This window comes from Phyllobates terribilis, unplaced genomic scaffold (genome assembly GCF_046119375.1).
Source record: "Phyllobates terribilis strain yellow unplaced genomic scaffold, ASM4611937v1 Scaffold_9__5_contigs__length_417890890, whole genome shotgun sequence".
In the NCBI taxonomy this organism is placed as follows: Eukaryota; Metazoa; Chordata; class Amphibia; order Anura; family Dendrobatidae; genus Phyllobates; species Phyllobates terribilis.
This window is the reverse complement of record NW_027362769.1, coordinates 53,186,972-53,202,108: the sequence shown is the minus strand read 5'-3', so window position 1 is coordinate 53,202,108 and position 15,137 is coordinate 53,186,972. Positions and strand designations below refer to the sequence as shown.

Below are 15,137 nucleotides of genomic sequence, written 5' to 3'. Positions count from 1 at the left end.
CAATATATGCAATTTGTATTGCTTTGGAGCAATATACTTTTTCTGTGATGTCATTATTATATGAGCATATAATACTAAACTAAAGGAGAGCCTGTCAGAAAACTTCAAATGGTGATTAAAGAGGAAACACAAAGCAGATTTATTCACCAAAGGTATCAATGTAATCTGTGTCATAATGCCATTACAACCATGTCTTTACATTACAAAATCATGCTGATAGGTTTTCTTTAACCCCTTAAGCCCCGCGGGTGGTTTGCACGTTAATGACCGGGCCAATTTTTACAATTCTGACCACTGTCACTTTATGAGGTAATTACTCTGGAACGCTTCAACGGATCCCCCTGATTCTGAGACTGTTTTTTCGTGACATATTGTACTTCATGATTGTGGAAAAATTTCTTCGATATCACTTGCGTTTATTTGTGAAAAAAATGGAAATTTGGCGAAAATTTTGAAAATTTCGCAATTTTCAAAATTTGAATTTTTAAGCCCTGAAATCAGAGCGATATGTCACACAAAAGAGTTAATAAATAACATTTCCCACATGTCTACTTTACATCAGCACAATTTTGCAACCAAAATTTTTTTTTGTTAGGGAGCTATAAGGGTTAAAAGTTGACCAGCGATTTCTCATTTTTCCAACAAAATTTACAAAACCATTTTTTTTAGGGACCACATCACATTTGAAGTCACTTTGAGAGGTCTTTATGACAGAAAATACCCAAAAGTGACACCATTCTAAAAACTGCACCCCTCAAGGTGCTCAAAACCACATTCAAGAACTTTATTAACCCTTCAGGTGCTTCACAGGAATTTTTTGAATGTGGAAGAAAAAAATGAACATTCAACTTTTTTCACAAAAATGTTACTTTAGACCCAATTTTTTTTATTTTCACAGGGGTAACAAGAAAAAATGGACCCCAAAATTTGTTGTGCAATTTCCCCTGGGCACGCAGATACCCAATATTTGGGGAAAAAACACTGTTTGGACGCACGGCAGGGCTCGGAAGGGAAGGAGCGCCATTTGACTTTTTGATTGTAAAATTTGCTTGAATAATTAGCGGACGCCATGTTGTGTTTGGAGAGCCCATGTGTGCCCAAACTTTGGAGCTCCCCCACAAGTGACCCCATTTTGGAAACTAGACCCCCCAAGGCACCTATCAAGATGCATTGTGAGCACTTGGAACCCTCAGGTGCTTCACAAATTGATTCATAAAAATGAAAAAGTGTTTTTTTTTTCACTTTTTCATTGTTATGAATCAATTTGTGAAGCACCTGGGGGTTCCAAGTGCTCACTATGCATCTAGATAGGTGCCTTGGGGGGTCTAGTTTCCAAAATTGGGTCACTTGTGGGGGAGCTCCAATGTTTGGGCACACAGGGACTCTCTAAATGCAACATGGTGTCCTCTAACAAATTTAACGGAAAATCGGCTCAAATTGTTAGCGACACCATGTTGCGTTTGGAGAGCCGCTGTGTGCCCAAACATTGGAGCTCCCCCACAAGTGACCCCATTTTGGAAACTAGACCCCCCAAGGCACCTATCGAGATGCATAGTGAGCACTTGGAACCCCTAGGTGCTTCACAAATTGATTCATAAAAATGAAAAAGTGTTTTTTTTTTCACTTTTTCATTGTTACGAATCAATTTGTGAAGCACCTGGGGGTTCCAAGTGCTCACTATGCATCTAGATAGGTGCCTTGTGGGGTCTAGTTTCCAAAATGGGGTCACTTGTGGGGGAGCTCCAATGTTTGGGCACACAGCAGCTCTCCAAACGCAACATGGTGTCGCTAACAATTTGAGCCGATTTTCCGTTAAATTTGTTAGCGGACACCATGTTGCATTTGGAGAGCCGCTGTGTGCCCAAATATTGGAGCTCCCCCACAAGTGACCCCATTTTGGAAACTAGACCCCCCAAGGCACCTATTGAGATGCATAGTGAGCACTTGGAACCCCCAGGTGCTTCACAAATTGATCCATAAAAATGAAAAAGTGTTTTTTTTTCACTTATTCAATTTTACGAATCAATTTGTGAAGCACCTGGGGGTTCCAAGTGCTCATTATGCATCTAGATAGGTGCCTTGGGGGGTCTAGTTTCCAAAATGGGGTCACTTGTGGGGGAGCTCCAATGTTTGGGCACACAGGGACTCTTCAAATGCAACATGGTATCCGCTAACAATTTGAGCCGACAATTTGTTAGCGGATACCATGTTGCATTTGAAGAGTCCCTGTGTGCCCAAACATTGGAGCTCCCCCACAAGTGACCCCATTTAGGAAACTAGACCCCCCAAGGCACCTATCTAGATGCATAATGAGCACTTGGAACTCCCAGGTGCTTCACAAATTGATTCGTAAAATTGAATAAGTGAAAAAAAAACACTTTTTCATTTTTATGGATCAATTTGTGAAGCACCTGGGGGTTCCAAGTGCTCACTATGCATCTAGATAGGTGCCTTGGGGGGTCTAGTTTCCAAAATGGGGTCACTTGTGGGGGAGCTCCAATGTTTAGACACACAGGATCTCTCCAAACGCCACATGGTTCCAATTTGTTAGCGGACACCATGTTGCGTTTGGAGAGCCGCTGTGTGCCCAAACATTGGAGCTCCCCCACAAGTGACCCCATTTTGGAAACTAGACCCCCCAAGGCACCTATCGAGATGCATAGTGAGCACTTGGAACCCCTAGGTGCTTCACAAATTGATTCATAAAAATGAAAAAGTGTTTTTTTTTTCACTTTTTCATTGTTACGAATCAATTTGTGAAGCACCTGGGGGTTCCAAGTGCTCACTATGCATCTAGATAGGTGCCTTGTGGGGTCTAGTTTCCAAAATGGGGTCACTTGTGGGGGAGCTCCAATGTTTGGGCACACAGCAGCTCTCCAAACGCAACATGGTGTCGCTAACAATTTGAGCCGATTTTCCGTTAAATTTGTTAGCGGACACCATGTTGCATTTGGAGAGCCGCTGTGTGCCCAAATATTGGAGCTCCCCCACAAGTGACCCCATTTTGGAAACTAGACCCCCCAAGGCACCTATTGAGATGCATAGTGAGCACTTGGAACCCCCAGGTGCTTCACAAATTGATCCATAAAAATGAAAAAGTGTTTTTTTTTCACTTATTCAATTTTACGAATCAATTTGTGAAGCACCTGGGGGTTCCAAGTGCTCATTATGCATCTAGATAGGTGCCTTGGGGGGTCTAGTTTCCAAAATGGGGTCACTTGTGGGGGAGCTCCAATGTTTGGGCACACAGGGACTCTTCAAATGCAACATGGTATCCGCTAACAATTTGAGCCGACAATTTGTTAGCGGATACCATGTTGCATTTGAAGAGTCCCTGTGTGCCCAAACATTGGAGCTCCCCCACAAGTGACCCCATTTAGGAAACTAGACCCCCCAAGGCACCTATCTAGATGCATAATGAGCACTTGGAACTCCCAGGTGCTTCACAAATTGATTCGTAAAATTGAATAAGTGAAAAAAAAACACTTTTTCATTTTTATGGATCAATTTGTGAAGCACCTGGGGGTTCCAAGTGCTCACTATGCATCTAGATAGGTGCCTTGGGGGGTCTAGTTTCCAAAATGGGGTCACTTGTGGGGGAGCTCCAATGTTTAGACACACAGGATCTCTCCAAACGCCACATGGTTCCAATTTGTTAGCGGACACCATGTTGCGTTTCGAGAGCCCCTGTGTGTCTAAACATTGGAGCTCCCCCACAAGTGACCCCATTTTGGAAACTAGACCCCCCAGGGAACTTATATAGATGTGTGGTGAGCCCATTGGACCCCCAGGTGCCTCTCAGAAAATCATAATGTTGACTTGTGAAAATAAAAGCAAAACATTTTTTCCACAAAAATGCAAAAAAAAATATTTTCACAAGGGTACTATGAGAAATTGCACCCCATAAGTTGTTGTGCAATTTCTCCTGAGTACTCATATACCCCATGTGTTGGAAAAAAAACTACTGTTTGGGCGCATGTAAGGGCTCGGAAGGGAAGGAGTGACGCTTTTGAACGCAGACTTTGATGGAATGGTCTGCGGGCGTCATGTCATGTTCTCAGAGCCCTTGATGTGCCTAAACAGTGAAATGCCTAACAAGTGCCCCCTTTTTGGTAGTGTTAGTTGATTTTTGAATTTTGTAATGTAGTGTTATACATCAGTTGTGTAGGACAATCTGACGAACACTACACAACTGATGTATGACAACCTGACGAACACTACGTCAGCTGTGCAGTGTTCATCAGGTTGTCATACTTCAGAAATTAATTCAATAGTCCATCGAAGTATGGTACCTTTTGAAGCAGTCTTTCATACACAGGCTAGGTTTGTGAGGGCAGGTGTCACATTGATAAATGGTGTCCTTGCGTATTCCACTTTTATAACACACTCGGCACCTCTTTTGTGACTTTCCTTTTTTTCCGCTGTGAGGGATCTGCCCTGGGAAATGCTGGCCTGGTACAATTCTTCGTCCTTCAATTCCAGAAGTACTGGGACCCTCTCTGTCACCGCTGCCAAATATCAGGGCCTTGATAACTGTTTCCTGAAACTGAAGGTACGACGCAGAAGTCTGGCCTGCACATTGTGACAGAAGGAAAGCATTGTGCATTGCCATCTGTACAATGTGCACGGCCAGCTTCTTGTACCACACTCTGGACTTTCTCAAAGCACTGTATGGCTGGAGGACTTGATCAGAGAGATCAACTCCCCCCATGTACTTGTTGTACCCCACTACAGAGTCTGGTTTGACGACCTGTGTAGTGGAACCTCGTACAGTGCTGAGTGTGCTGCCATCACCATGTATGGTGGTCAAGAAAAGGACATCCCTTTTGTCCTTGTACTTGACCATCAACAGGTGGTCGCTACATTGGGCTCTGCTCTCACCCCTTTTGAGCAGCTGCCCAATTAGCGTCTTTGGGAGGCCTTTCTGAATTTTGCGGACAGTACCGCAGGCTGCGGTACGTCGCGCAGAGAGGGACTGGAAGAGCGGGATACTTGTATAAAAGTTATCCACGTAGAGGTGATAACCTTTATCAAGCAGTGGGTGCACCAAGTCCCACACAATTTTCCCACTCACTCCCAGAACAGGGGGGCATTCAGGGGGTTCAATCCGGGAGTCCTTCCCTTCATAAACTCTAAACTTGTGAGTGTATCCTGAGGTACTCTCACAAAGTTTATACAGCTTGATCCCATACCTTGCCCTCTTACTGGGCAGGTACTGCCGGAATCCAAACCGCCCCTTAAAAGAAATTAAGGACTCATCCACACAAATGTCCCTTTGGGGCACGTACACTTCACCAAACTTGTTGTTGAAGTGTTCGATGACCGGCCGAACTTTGAAAAGACGATCAAAGTTCGGGTCATCGCGTGCAGGACACCTTGCATTATCTTGGTAATGCAAGAACTTGTAGATGGCCTGAAAACGTGTCCGGGGCATGACCATTCGGAACACTGGAGTGTTATACAAAACGTCAACACTCCAGTATTACCGAAGCTCGGGCTTCTTCAAGATCCCCATAAGAAGGACCAGGCCCCAAAACTTCATCATTTCTACTGCGTCTACAGGAGACCAGTTAGAAAATGATGAAGAGGGGTATTGTTCTAAAAATTGATGAGCGTATAAATTAGTTTGGCCCACCATGAGGTTTATAAAATCCTCAGAGAAAAAGACTTTGAAAAAGTCTATTTCTGTGAGGCCGGTGGTGTCAAACTTGATTCCTGATTCCGCTACGAAATCAGGAATCAGCGGCTCATAATTTTCGGGGGGCGAAGTCCATATAGGCTCAGTAGTGGGGGGCGCTGGAACATCTCTCCTGCGACGACGGCGGGGCGGGCCAGCAGAACCTGAGGAAGAGGAGGAAGAAGAGAAGGAGGAAGACGACGAGGAGTCGGAAAAACAAAGAAATGTGGGATCCTCACCCTCACTGTCAGTGTCGGAGGCAAGAATAGCGCAAGCCTCCTCCGCTGAATAATGAGTTTGGGATGAGCAGGACATTGTTTGTTATGTATGTGGTGCGTGTGTGTCAATTCTTTGAGAGTGTGTGTGTGTCAGTACTTTATTTAGAGTGTGTGGAAAAAGGAAATACTGTATGTGGTGCAAACAGCGAGCACGAGTGTGGATTGGTGAACTATGCCACCGATCAATACTCGGCGGCTGCTGGATGTGCGCACAAATGTGTGGGGAGTGGGAAGAGGGGAATTGGGTTGGATGAGGGGAGATCAGATTACTTACCAAAGTCCTCTCTGTTCTTTCAGGACCGGGAGCCCGTAGCAGGAGCCCGGCGCTGGTGACCGGGAGCCCGGCGCTGGTGACCGGGAGCCCGGAGCAGGAGACCGGGGGCCCGGAGCAGGAGACCGGGGGCCCGGAGCAGGAGACCGGGAGCCCGGAGCAGGAGACCGGGAGCCCGGAGCAGGAAGACAGGAGCCCGGAGCAGGAAGACAGGAGCCCGGAGCAGGAAGACGGGAGCCCAGAGCAGGAGACTGGGAGCCCGGAGCAGGAGACCGGGAGCCCGGAGCAGGAAGACGGGAGCCCGGAGCAGGAGACCGGGAGCCCGGAGCAGGAAGACGGGAGCCCGGAGCAGGAGACCGGGAGCCCGGAGCAGGAAGATGGGAGCCTGGAGCAGGAGCCCGGAGCAGGAGACCGGGAGCCCGGAGCAGGAGACCGGGAGCCCGGAGCAGGAAGACGGGAGCCCGGAGCAGGAAGACGGGAGCCCGGAGCAGGAAGACAGGAGCCCGGAGCAGGAGACCAGGAGCACGGAGCAGGAGACTGGTACTGGAGCTGGAGATCAGAAGCAAAAGAATTAACAGGGACACTGGGGTGAGGCGGATTGGGATGGGAAGGGGGGTAAAAAGACAGGGGAGTGGGAAGAGGGGTAAAAAGACAGGAGAGTGGGAAGAGGGGGATTGGGGTGGATGAGGGGAGATCAGAGATGGACTTACCAAAGGGTCAGCAGGACTGGAACAGAAGACCCAGAGCAGGAGCCCGGGAGCCCGGAGCAGGAGACCAGGAACCCGGAGCAGGAGACCAGGAGCCCGGTGCAGGAGACCAGGAGCCCGGTGCAGGAGACCAGGAGCCCGGTGCAGGAGACCAGGAGCCCGGCGCTGTTGACCGGGAGTCCGAAGCTGGTGACCGGGAGCCCGGCGCAGGAGCCCGGGAGCAGTAGACCAGGAGCCCGGAGCAGTAGACCAGGAGCCCGGAGCAGAAGACCGGTACTGGAGCTGGAGATCAGAAGCAAAAGAATTAACAGGGACACTGGGGTGAGGCGGATTGGGGTGGGAAGGGGGGTAAAAAGACAGGGGAGTGGGAAGAGGGGTAAAAAGACAGGGGAGTGGGAAGAGGGGGATTGGGGTGGATGAGGGGAGATCAGAGATGGACTTACCAAAGGGTCAGCAGGACTGGAACAGAAGACCCAGAGCAGGAGACCAGGAGCCCGGTGCAGGAGACCAGGAGCCCGGTGCAGGAGACCAGGAGCCCGGTGCAGGAGACCAGGAGCCCGGTGCAGGAGACCAGGAGCCCGGTGCAGGAGACCGGTACTGGAGCTGGAGATCAGAAGCAAAAGAATTAACAGGGACACTGGGGTGGGAAGGGGGGTTAAAAGACAGGGGAGTGGGAAGAGGGGTAAAAAGACAGGGGAGTGGGAAGAGGGGGAAGAGGGGGATTGGGGTGGATGAGGGGAGATCAGAGATGGACTTACCAAAGGGTCAGCAGGACTGGAACAGAAGACCCAGAGCAGGAGACCAGGAACCCGGAGCAGGAGACCAGGAGCCCGGAGCAGGAGACCAGGAGCCCGGTGCAGGAGACCAGGAGCCCGGTGCCGGAGACCAGGAGCCCGGTGCAGGAGACCGGTACTGGAGCTGGAGATCAGAAGCAAAAGAATTAACAGGGACACTGGGGTGGGAAGGGGGGTTAAAAGACAGGGGAGTGGGAAGAGGGGTAAAAAGACAGGGGAGTGGGAAGAGGGGGATTGGGGTGAATGAGGGGAGATCAGAGATGGACTTACCAAAGGGTCAGCAGGACTGGAACAGAAGACCCAGAGCAGGAGACCGGGAGCCCGGCGCTGGTGACCAGGAGCCCGGCGCTGGTGACCGGGAGTGGAGCTGGAGACTCGGACCAGAGCTGGAGACCGCTGCAGGACGCAGAAAAAAAAGGTAAGGGGGGGTAAAAAGAGGGGGGAGGGGGGATTGGGGTGGATGAGGGGAGAACAGACTTACCAAAGTCTTCTCTGCAGGATCAGCAGCAGGCTCTGGAGCAGGAACCACAGCAGGTCAGGAGCAGAAGATCCAGGAGCTGGAGCAGAAGATCCAGGATGCTGGAACAGAAGATCCAGGAGCAGCGGCAGCAGCAGCGACTGGAACAGTGAGAAGATGGTCTTGTGGTGTCACAGAATATTCTGTGGCACTACAAGGCCCAGCACAGACACATCAGATGTGATCGCTCTGTAGAAATCCTCACCAAATGTGAGGGTCTGCAGGGCGGTCACAGGGTGATGATGGGGTGGTGACAGGTGGAGGTAATCTGATTGGAGCAATCATTGATGACATCGATCGCTCCAATCAGAGTACCTGAATACAGGTGACCAGGCGGTCACAGGGAGGTGTCACCCCTCTGTGACCCCCTGTGGTGCATGTTGTGCCCCAGCCATCTGATTGGTGACACTGATTGCACCAATCAGACATGGCTGGAGCAGAGCACGCACCACAGGGGGTCACAGAGGGGTGACACCTCCCTGTGACCGCCTGGTCACCTGTATTCAGGTACTCTGATTGGAGCGATCGATGTCATCATCGATCGCTCCAATCACAGCAGTCTGGGGGCTTGAATCACATTACAGGGGGTCATGGGGTGGTGACAGGCAGGTCACAAGCCGGTCACCGCCCCATGACCGCCCTGTCACCGCGCGGTCGCGCTACGATCGGTGCGATCGATGTGATCGGCGATCGCACCGATCATAGCAGTCCGGGGCCAGGGCTGGGATGTCCTAGCAACAGTCTAGGATCGGTGCTCATAGGAGCACCGATCCTAGGCTGCAGATCACTGTTTCCGGCAATCACATTGCCGGAAACAGTGAGAAATGCTGTGATTGGCTGTTCAGATTTGAACAGCCAATCACAGCGATCGCTGGTGCGGGGGGGCGGCGACAGCCCCCGGGATGATGACGCCATCTACCAGGAGGTAAGATGGCACCGTAACTTTAATGCTGTCACCGCGACTTAAGTCGCGGTGCCGCATTAAAGATATGACGTACTAATACGGGTCTGGCTCTTAAGTCCCAGGGCACAGACGCGTATTAGTACGTCAGATGTTATTAAGGGGTTAAAGGTCACTATTTTTATACAGCATGGTCCTAGTCGCACAGATAAGTTGTGATACCACAGTTTTTTAGACAACAAACCAAAAGTTTTCTTTCTCCATTTTGGGTGCTTCAAGTTCTAGACTTATATTTAAGGCTCCAATACACATTTGATGAAAATGGGCCAATGACTGATCATTTGTTGATAGCCAAAAATACATCACATACTACAACAGACAATACTTAACTATTTTCACCCAATGATGGAGGTAGGGCTGATCATTGGCTGAAAAAAATCAACAAGACCTCCTGGTGTTTTGAATGACTGAATGCTTATATGTCAGCCAGTTGTTGGTCAAAACCATCATACATTATAGTTGAAATCATCCATTTCGTCCATCTTTAATCTCATGTGTTTGACTACTTGTGTTCAGCAGTGTTTTTGACGGATGATTTCTTTAGGATCAGTCTGTTTGTGAGTGTAGGGAACATCACAGACACATCCTTCACCATATTTCCATTGTCGGGAAGATGTCTTAAATCACATCCTATTGAGAAAAAAATAACTGGACTGAATATAAATATTCAAACTTGATGTCATGTACAAGGTAATCGTCAATCGTCCAACTTCTTTTACATGCATGTTTTGTTTCACCTTAGTTATACAACATGAAAAATAAGATTCATGGGATTTGCCTTATTATAAGCAATTTAAACTTCAGTAAAGCAAGAAGAAATCCTGGACAGCAGCACTTTAATGACAGGAACGGAACTGAAAAAGATGAAGGTAAGAAAGATACGAGCGGAGGATTAGCACCGCTGTAAATACACATTTCTTTCTATTGTTTAGTAGGTTTCTGATAATTGAGTTTATTTCCCAGGAATATTTCTGCATATACAAGCTATGCCCCAGGTGGTAAATATAACAACTACAGGAGTTCATTTCCTCTTTAGAACAAGAACAGTTTACTACGGATACTTTCTTCTTACTTTACAAAGTGTAAAAACAAGACCTGCTTACGAAAATTTTAATAATATCTTGTGTTTCTAAATGGAAGAAATACCTACTCATATGGACAAAAATTTACACAAATGTTTGTAGTTTTTGTGTAAAGGCATCAGTCCTAGTGTATGCAATTATTATGAATAGTTAATTCTATAGATAGAACAATATTTTTTGTCACAATATCTGTATAATAATTCTCTAATCTTTACATATAGTACTGTACCAGTCTGGTCATTCACATATGTACAGTGGGTACGGAAAGTAGACCCCTTTAAATTTTTTACTCTTTCCTTCATTGCAGCCATTTGGTAAATTCTAAAAAGTGCATTTTTTTTTCTCATTAAAGTACACTGTGCACCCCATCTTGACTGAAGACAACCAGAAATGTAGAAATTTTTGCAAATTTATTAAAAAAAGAAAAACTGAAATATCACATGGTCATAAGTATTCAGACCCTTTGCTCAGACACTCATATTTAAGTCACATGCTATCCATTTCCTTTTGATCCTCCTTAAGATGCTTCTACTCCTTCATTGGAGTCCAGCTGTGTTTAATTAAACTGATAGGACTTGATTTTGAAAGGCACACACCTGTCTATATAAGACCTCACAGCTCACAGTGCATGTCAGATCAAATGAGAATCATGAGCTTAAAGGAACTGCCCAAGGAGCTCAGAGACAGAATTGTGGCAAGGCACAGATCTGGCCAAGGTTACAATAGAATTTCTGCATTACTCAACGTTCCTAAGAGCACAGTGGCCTCCATAATCCTTGCAATTGAAGGAAACATGAATGTGGCCAAGTACAGAGATATCCTGGATGAAAACCTCTTCCAAAGTGCTCTGGACTTCTGCACCTCTCGACAGGTATTTTGGCCCACTCTTCATGAGCAAACTGCTCCAGTTGTCTCGTGTTTGAAGGTTGCCTTTTCCAGATGGCATGTTTCATCTTTGGAAAGATCTTTCCATCTTTTCAAAGATGCACAATAGGATTTAGGTCAGGGCACGTAGAAGGCCACTTCAGACTAGTCCAATGTTTTCCTCTTAGCCATTCTTGGGTGTTTTTAGCTGTGTGTTTTAGGTCATTATCCTGTTGCAAGACCCATGACCTGCGACTGAGACCAAGCTTTCTGACACTGGCCAGCACATTTCTCTCTAGAATCCCTTGATAGTCTTGAGATTTCATTGTACCCTGCACAGATTCAAGACACCCTGTGCCAGATGCAGCAAAGCAGCCCCAGAACATAACAGAGTCTCCTCCGTGTTTCATAGTAAGGACAGTGTTCTTTTCTTTGTATGCTTCATTTTTCTGTCTGTGAACATAGAGCTGATGTGCCTTGCCAAAACCTTCCATTTTTGTCTCATCTGTCCATAGGACATTCTCCCAGAAGCTTTGTGGCTTTGCAACATGTAGTTTGGCAAATTCCAGTCTGGCTTTTTTATGATTTTTTTTCAACAATGGTGTTCTCCTTGGTCGTCTCTCATGAAGTCCACTTTGGATCAAACAACGACGGATGGTGCGATCTGACACTGATGTTCCTTGAGCTTGAAGTTCACCTTTAGGCTGTGTGCCCACTATGCACTTTTCAAGCGTTTTTTTGCCGCGGAATTTCCGCAGCGAAAACGCTTAAAAACGCTTGGTAATACGTGCTCCATGGTCCCCAATGATAATCCGCATGTGCTGTGCACATGCTGCGGAAATTTCCGCTGCGGAATATCATTGCGGAAAAATACGCAGCATGTCCATTAATTTTGCGGACACGCAGCGTAATTGCCGCCATTGATTTACATTGAAACGCTTGATATCCGCATCACTACATGTGCACATGCGGATATGAAGCGATTCAATGTGCGGATGGTACTCAGGCCTGGAGAAGAGGAGACTCTCATCCAGACCTGGGCACCATAGAAACTGTAAAAAAAAGAATTTAAAATAAAAAATAAAGATTATACTTACCTTCCGATGTCCCCCGGCCTCCTCAGCGATGCGTGCGGTGTGTTGGGCGGCTCGCGGTGGTGTGATGACCTGACATGACGTCATTGAGTCATGTGACAGGTCACTCGACCGCCGACGTCAGCGGTCGCGTGACCTGTCACATGACTCAATGACGTCATCGCAGGTCCTTCACACCACCACGAGACACCGGGGAGACCGAGCGGAGCGGAGAAGGAGACCGGGGGCCATCGGAAGGTAAGTATAATCTTTATTTTTTATTTTTCACCATTCTTATTCTTTTTTTTTTTAACTATTACTTGGTCACACTATATAAATCCATGCCGGTTGGAAAAAGCGCTTGATAACCCGCATGCAGAAATGCATGCAAAAACGCTTGACAAACGCTTCTACCTGGCAGGAAAAACGCATGTAAAATCCGCATGCGTTTTTCCTGCCAGGGAGAAGCGGAAAAAATATGCAGCATTTCTGCATCGTGAGCACATAGCCTTAATCTCTTTAGAAGTTATCCTGGGCTCTTTTGTTGCCATTCGTATTATCCGTCTCTTTGATTTGTCATCAATTTTACTCCTGCGGCCAAGTCCAGGGAGGTTGGCTGCAGTCCCATGGATCTTAAATTTCTGAATAATATATGCAACTGTAGTCACAGGAACATCAAACTGCTTGGAGATGGTCTTATAACCTTTACCTTTAACATGCTTGTCTATAATTTTCTTTCTAATCTCTTGAGACAACTCTTTCCTTTGCTTCCTCTGGTCCATGTTGAGTGTGGCACACACCATGTCACCAAACAGCACAGTAAGTATCTGTAGCACTATATACAGGCCCACTGACTGATTACAGGATTGTAGGCACCTGTGATGATAATTAGTGGATACAACTTGATTTAACATGTCCGTTTGTCACATTATTTTCAGGGGTACCAACATTTCTGTCCAGGCCTATTTAATGAGTTAAAACTTTTTTTAAATTCTGTGGAAGCAGGGTTGAAAAGCAATGTCTGACTTTCATTTGTTATTTTTCATAGATTTTTAATTTATTATTACTTTTGTCAGATTCAAGTTATTTCTGTGACCATTGTGGGTTTTTCTTTCATTAAACGAGGGGAACCAACAATTTTGACCACGTGTGTAAAATGTCCTTTCCAAATATCAATCTTTATACCCTAACAAATTTTATAATTAGTTTTATTATGAAATACCCTACACTTTTTCCTATCTAGCTTATCCCTAAATGTGTTTTTTTTTTTTTTTTACTACGCTTCCTGTGACATTTCATTTTGGGGGAGCCATGGGAGGAGGATGTCACAGGAGGCTGGGGCTGCACTCACTTTCCTGCAGAGTCTATCGCTCCTCCTGGAACAGGATGTCACAGGGGGCAGCTCTGCAGTTACTCACTAGTTTCTTGCATCACCTCCCACTGAATACATCCTGGGTGATAGATGCTGTGGGAGATGTGATTGCAGCTCCTGCACTCTGCTTTTATCTCCCTTTCCACTGCTTCTAACTATGAAACAAGACGTTATCAGGGGGAAAAGATAAAGCAGTGAGTGAAACCAGCACCACTCAAACGCTTCTAACTAATCACTCCACCCTCAAACGAATCATCAGGGAGCAGTGCTGGTGTCACTCACTGCTTCTATCACTGCCCCCTGATGACAATTTGTTTCACAGCTAGAAGCAGAGGCGAAGATAGAAGCAGAGTGCCGGCGCTGTGCTCACCTCTCCCTCAGCTTCTATCACCATGGATCCAGGACAACTTCAGAGGGCAGTAAGTAACTGCAGCTTTGCCCCATGATATTGTCCTGTTCCAGAACAGACGACACGGAAAAGTGAGTGGAGCCCCAGCCTCCTGTGGCATTCTGTTTGAGACTTTTCACAAAAGAAACGTTACAGAAAGTGCTGTAAAAAAAAAACACGCTTAGAGATTAACTAGACAGTGAGAAGTGTAGGGTATTTTATAATAATGTCAATTACAAAAGTGGTTAGGATGTAAAGATAGATATTTAGAAAGGATATTTTAGATGCCAGACTACCCCTTTAACAAAAAGAAATCGAAAATACACATGAATTTCAAGAGTAAGAAGTAATTACCAATATCACAATGGGTATAGAAAGTTGGCCAAATAAAAAGTGGGAAAATTACAGAAGTGGTAAAAAGTGAAGGGTGAGAGTGGTGGGCGGCTAACAAAGCATCCAAATTGTTTAGAGCATTAGGCCTAGGTATTATGGGCAGACATTATTCACAGGGTCAGTAAAGTAGAGTCATTGGTTCTGTGATTTTTTTAAATACAGAGGCATTTTCTTTCCTGAAGATGGTCTTGTGTTGGAAATGTGTGTTCTCATTAAAGGCAATCTGTCAGCAGGCTTTTGTTATGTATTCTGAAAGCAGCATGATGTAGGGGCTGAGAGCCTAATTCCAATGATATGCCACTTAATTGGCTGTGTGTTGTTGTTTCAATAAAATCAGCAGCAAATTATCACTAGAGGACTAAGTGTCTTGTGCCATGCAGTCCTCCTGCTTTGTGTAATCCCAGTTTTCTGTCAATGTACACAAAAGCTGCCAATCAGTCGTGTGTACAGGGCTCAGCATTTAGAGCACTGCTTTATCTACAGCAAAGAAAACAGTGATTGTACCAAAATGACAGCATGCAGATCAGCAAGTGACACATCTCTGGAATCGGGATCTAAGCCCCAACATCATGCTATTCTCAGATTACATAGCAAAAATCTGGTTGCAGATTCCCTTTAATGTGAAAAGCCTTTGTTAGGCTATGTGCCCACGATGCAGAAATGAAGCAGAAAATTTCTGCAGCATTTCTGCATCTCCCTGGCAGAAAAAACGCATGCAGATTGTGCATGGGTTTTTCCTGCCAAATACATGCGGATTCAC

The 15,137-nt window shown here is 46.3% G+C and overlaps 1 protein-coding gene across 13 annotated transcripts in view; it reads left to right on the top strand.

Annotated features, from left to right (window-relative positions):
- Window positions 1–15,137, top strand: part of LOC141161541 (caspase-8-like) — a 134,339-nt gene that overhangs the window by 104,347 nt on the left and 14,855 nt on the right. For all 13 annotated transcript variants that reach the window (XM_073646480.1, XM_073646477.1, XM_073646485.1 and 10 more), the window contains one exon: window positions 9,948–10,074. In XM_073646480.1, coding sequence (XP_073502581.1) covers window positions 9,948–10,074 — 127 coding nt within the window. The remainder of the gene's footprint in view (window positions 1–9,947; window positions 10,075–15,137) is intronic.